This window comes from Sapajus apella, unplaced genomic scaffold (assembly GCF_009761245.1).
Source record: "Sapajus apella isolate SASKATOON/1434 unplaced genomic scaffold, GSC_monkey_1.0 scaffold165, whole genome shotgun sequence".
In the NCBI taxonomy this organism is placed as follows: domain Eukaryota; kingdom Metazoa; phylum Chordata; class Mammalia; order Primates; family Cebidae; genus Sapajus; species Sapajus apella.
This window is the reverse complement of record NW_022437105.1, coordinates 496,923-502,333: the sequence shown is the minus strand read 5'-3', so window position 1 is coordinate 502,333 and position 5,411 is coordinate 496,923. Positions and strand designations below refer to the sequence as shown.

General features: G+C 40.0%; 1 protein-coding gene across 15 annotated transcripts in view; it reads right to left on the bottom strand.

The window, feature by feature from the left end:
• Window positions 1-201: 201 nt before the first annotated feature.
• AFDN (afadin, adherens junction formation factor) overlaps window positions 202-5,411 on the bottom strand; it is a 139,627-nt gene continuing 134,417 nt past the window's right edge. For 12 of the 15 annotated variants that reach the window (XM_032267073.1, XM_032267077.1, XM_032267074.1 and 9 more), the window contains 2 exons: window positions 2,862-2,946; window positions 202-2,311 (listed from right to left, as the gene is read on the bottom strand). In XM_032267073.1, coding sequence (XP_032122964.1) covers window positions 2,158-2,311; window positions 2,862-2,946 — 239 coding nt within the window. In that variant the 3' untranslated portion in view covers window positions 202-2,157. The remainder of the gene's footprint in view (window positions 2,312-2,861; window positions 2,947-5,411) is intronic. The other 3 variants (XM_032267076.1, XM_032267071.1, XM_032267068.1) reach the window with 1 other exon arrangement.

The window sequence follows — 5,411 nt, the reverse complement described above, 5'->3', positions numbered from 1 at the left end:
GTGGCTCACGCCTGTAATCCCAGCACTTTGGGAGGCCCAGGCGGGTAGATCACTTGAAGTCAGGAGTTTGAGACCAGCCTGACCAACATGGTGAAACTCGGTCTCTATAAAAAAAGAAAAAATTTAAAATATATTTAAAAAAAAAAAAAAAAAAAAAAAGAACACTTCCCCACAAATTAAAAACACTACCTGACACGGAAGTCATATTCAGTAAGTGTTTAATAAAGAGTAGACAGATGGAAAGAGACAGGCGAGGAAGGCTGATGTTACAAATATAAACTTTGTCAGCACTTTCAAAACAATAGCAAATACACTTAAATACATACCAAGTTTATTAAAAATAGATTGCAACTGAAATACAGTAGAAATGGAAACTACAGCAGTTTGGATGTTTTCTCCATAGTAATGCAGTTATGAAAAGCACTTTTACACATATTCACATTTGACCTAATTGCCCAAAGACGGCCAAATCCACTTGTTTATGGGTTTTACAACCACACGTACAAATATCCCTGTATGTAGATATTTACATGTATTTGCATGTTGTCATGTGTATTTCTCTATATATTAACAGAAAACTCATCTACATCTCTTTTAAGGAAGTGTGGATTTAGTCACCTAAGGCTGCCAGTGTTCTCAAGATATTTGGGAGGCGCCTGCTTTTCCTAGAACTTCTGCCACAAGCAAGCAGACCCCTCCGAAACACCCAGAACCACTTCACTCTCTTACTTAAACAAGGAAACAGTAAGAGCACACTTTCAAATAAGAACCCTGATAGACATAAAAAAAATATTTACACTCGCATTTTAATGATTTATCATACAACTCTTATTAAAAGTGATTTCTAAGGCAGTAAAAGCCCCTATGGTTCTCTTTGAAAGTGTGCATTTTTCCCTAATATATATATGTGTAAGAGAACAATATGGTACAGAAAAATCATCTGGACCCCACTGAGGGCTTTGTCAAATAGAAAATTTGCTGTAATCACAAAGTAATTTATTATCTTAACACCAGACAACATAAAACACACTGAGGTCCGTCTCCCCAACATCAGCCACATATCTATAGCTGAAGAAATGACAGTGGTAACTAATAATTCAACAAATTAAAATTAAATAACTCTATTATAGTATAAAAAAATAGCTTGAACTTCCCTATGAGTTACTCTTACAATATTTAAGTTACAGATGCCCTGTTGTTGAATTCCTTCCTTTTCCTGATGGCATACAGATGAAAAATGTATTTCTTCTTCAAATTTAAAATTCTGAGTGACAGCTGTGCTTGAGGGTCCCTACTCGTCTCCCATTCTTGTTATTCCCAGTCACATGAACATTGCTCAAATGAGATTTTACAGATGCCTTGGAAGAGCTGAAGTATTAACTTTCTAATGTAACTGTCATCTTCAAATTCACCAGTGATTTATTAAGTCTAACAATAATCTGGTATTTATAAAAATAAAATCCCCTAAGCTTAAATCCTCAAAATTTTCTTCTTTCAGAATTAAAAATAATCAAATATTTACAATTGATGAGGAGAGCTCAGATTTGCGAGGAATGAGATGGAAGTCTTGGATGTGCATCACTGCACAGGAAGCTTTGGCCTAAACCATTTCACGATGCAGACTAGAACGATCAGGGTCAGGGGACATGAGAGGAGCATGTTGTCATATGTTGTTTCTTGGGCAGAAGAGTGTGTGGTCACTACGAAACACAGCCAACCAGAGTCGGAGGAGTTCAAGTTATTGTCTGCTTGACAGCAAGAATGAAGTTTCTGGAACAGAAACAGAACTTCTCTGTGCTCCTCAGTGGATGACGGAGGGAAGATGGGACAGAAGACACACCCATTCTCCCTCCTGCCCTTAGTGCTGTCCCCTTCAAACTCAAGACTCCAAAAAAGAAACCAACAAAAAACTTATCTTCATGTGAGTTAGATAATTAAGAAATTAGACAGTGTTTGAATTACATAAATGGCAACCTCATGATAAAGTAAAATAAAATTTCTTGGAATGAAAACATTTCTAAATCCCAACAATTGTAGAAACAGAAATGATAAATCACTTAGAAATATAACCCCTCCCCTTTCCTCTTAAGTTCACACCTACACACCCACAGCTGAGAAGATTTTGGGTAAAGACAAGGTGTCCTCCTCATTTGTTTTTCATTTTGTGTTCAGTTCATTCTCCAGTTCTGTTAATTTACGAGAAGCTTTCACTTTATTGGATACATCTTGACCTTGTGAAAAAAGACGCTGGCGTTCCTTGAATGTCAAGTTTTCAGGGGCCCCAGAACTTCCAGGGACATCTGCATCTTGGCTGCGTAAGAGGGCAACACAAAAGATTACCGGACAAACTACAAACAACCTGCCAACAATCACATACGTTTGCATAATGGGCAATTACAATTTTCAGACTCATTCTTCGTTAAATTGTGTGATAACCTTTCCTGTCACTGCAATTACAGGGGCTGTATTTAAACCCATCTAGAAAAAAAGGGCAACATGTTCTCTTTACTAAACATTCACTTTCCACAACCATATTCAACTCTCGAAAAACCTGCAAGTTGGATTTTAGGAGGCAGGCAATTCTTACCAGTTAAACAAGAGTCACCTGAGGGGTACAGTTGAAAAATACAGCATTTTAAGGAATCTTACATGTACCTGAGAGGCATCTCTAAATATACCAAATTTAATAATAAGCGATAGAATGGTCCTGATGGTTTTTCTGATTAGTTCAAATTCCATGTTTTAAGAACAGCTAGGGCAGAGAGCGAAGCCACGAAATCTGCTGATACGACTGGGAAGCGCTGTGAAGGAGGAAAGGGTCAGGTACAGACAAGGGCCCCGTCTAGCACAACCGTGCGTACCTTTTCGAGCGCTTCTCTCTTGCATCCCGATACGCCTCATGGGTTCCAACAGCTGCCCCAGTAGATCCTGGGTAAGAGTTTGGCCCTTTTCCGTGAAAGAAACAATACAAGTTAAAGTACTTGATTATTTCCAAGCTTTACTCTTGATAAAGAGGCAGTGCTCAGAGAATAAAAAATACCTTTACTGATTAAGTAGGATGGTAAAAGACCCTTTATATTCTATCAAAGTTTCAACAATTTGAAATTCTTCTCTATCGGCGGCCTGAGTAATCCAATTACTACTCTCAAAAGGTGCTAAAAAACTGACCTCATACCCTTCATTATTAGAGAGGAATACTGCCCATGGCCCAGCTCTGCCTCTGAGTGGCAGAGCAACTACGGGTGGTGTTGGTGTAGCACCAACCAACCGGCGACATCTGCCCTGTTCCCACTGACCTCAGTGGCTTGCTGAGGATCAAAAGACGTGACGCAGACACGTGTTAAACGTATCCAAGTAATATCACTAAGTGTATCCAAGTAACAATAAATGTCATATCATTAAAATCATAATGCAGTGAATCATTATTAATGTATTTCTATTAATTGTAGCATTAGAAAAATTCACACTTGAAAAATCTGCTTACGGTGGAATACAGGCTGGAGTAATAAATGCTCAAACTATTCAGCAAACACTGACAGCAATGAATACTGGATTAAACAGGCCACAATAGTTCAATATTTTCACATCAAAATTCTTTTTCAAACAACTTGCACAAAAATGCATTTTTGTTTCTCTTCTTATACAAAAGCACCTGCTGTGCGGAACTCATCTGCGGACTGCAGACGGGCAGAGCTGACTTTTGAAGGTGCCTCTTTGCACTGCCCCTTTAGTCAGACTTCCCGCCACCACTGCGAGGACACCATCCTCAGCAAAGACTCAAAAGACTCAACAAAAACCCTGCTCTACCTTATGACAATCGATAGTGGGCCTTTAAATAAACTGCTGCATAGAGAAATTTTTTCCATTTTAATTCCAAATTTTTTATCTTGCCTTTTTAAAAAAACATTATGTTGTATCTTTTGAGCTTTCTTTTAAGAATGATACTGGCTTTTCCCACTGGTAAAATTAATTCTTCAAAATTTTCAGAACATTTAGACTTCGAGTATCAAACACCTTCAGCTGATTCTCTATGAATACTCCATATCACGGATGATTTTCAAAGAGCTTTAGTGATGAATCTTTCATATGGTGTTATGTTCAAATCTGTTATTACTCATTCCAATTCACTCCCTAATGCTGTTCCTCTCACTGCCCAGTGGAAGAAGCCAAGTCTATCTGCAGAAGCATGCTTTACTGAGCGCTCCCGACAGAAGCAGAGCTGAGCAAGGAATGAGACATGCTATGCTAGCAAAATGAGGGAGGCAAGATCAGAATGTGCCCTGCACACAGTGCAGATGGCTCTGTACATTACGAAGAAGTCTTCAAAGAGGCCGAGCAAACGGATGTAGGCTATGACCTTGTCCTGTGTGGTACTTCACGTGTGAAGTAAAATAAGGGTTAGTGGTAGAACTGAGAGCCAAGATGGTGAGCAGTGACACCTCACTGTTAATACTTGGCTACCAAACCCCACGTTTCTGTCACGACACTTAGAAATGTCTCTAAGTTCAGCTTACACAATTCATACAAGGAGACTGATGGCATTCTGCTTCAAAATTTACGATTATTCCATAAATTTCCCTAAAAGGTGAATCATAGATATTTACAACCAATATTTCATAGGAAGATTTAATTCTGGCTTCTAAAGTGATTCCACCTAACTATTATTAAACCTTCAAAGCAGATCAAAGTTCTGATCTGGGGGAGGGAGGAAGACAGAATTCTGGCAAAACTCATCTGTTATTTGAGTGACAGTTACACCAAGATTTAGAATGTTCTTCTTTCAGAATTGTTGAGTCCCATGCACTGTTTATGCAGAATGATGCAGGATTTGGAAGACTCTGATACACTCATTAAAAGTAACACTCCTGTATCTGAAGATGTTTAGTGCCAGAATTCCAGTTTCATTTAAGGTAAGATTAGTGTGAAATCTGAATCCTTATAAATTCAGTTATATTTTAAACACGCTATCTCGAAAACACTGACTGCTGAATGTATGCCTGTGACAGCCTCTAGACACTGTCCCCTGCAAAACCATCCCATGACAGCCTCTAGACACCGTCCCCATAGAGGCTGTCAGCTCTAGACACCGTCCCTGCAGAGCTGTCCCATGATATACTTCAGACACTGTCCCCCGATGTCCTCCAGACACTGTCCCCCACAGAACTGTCCCGTAACAGCCTCTAGACACCGTCCCCCACAGAGCCATGACAGTCTCTAGACACCGTCCCTGCAGAGCTGTCCCGTGATATCCTCCAGACACTGTTCCCCACAGAACTGTCCCGTGACAGCCTCTAGACACTGTCCCCGCAGAGCTGTCCCGTGACAGCCTTTAGACACCGTCCCCGCAGAGCTGTCCCGTGACATCCTCCAGACACCGTCCCCGCAGAGCTGTCCCGTGACAGCCTCCAGAC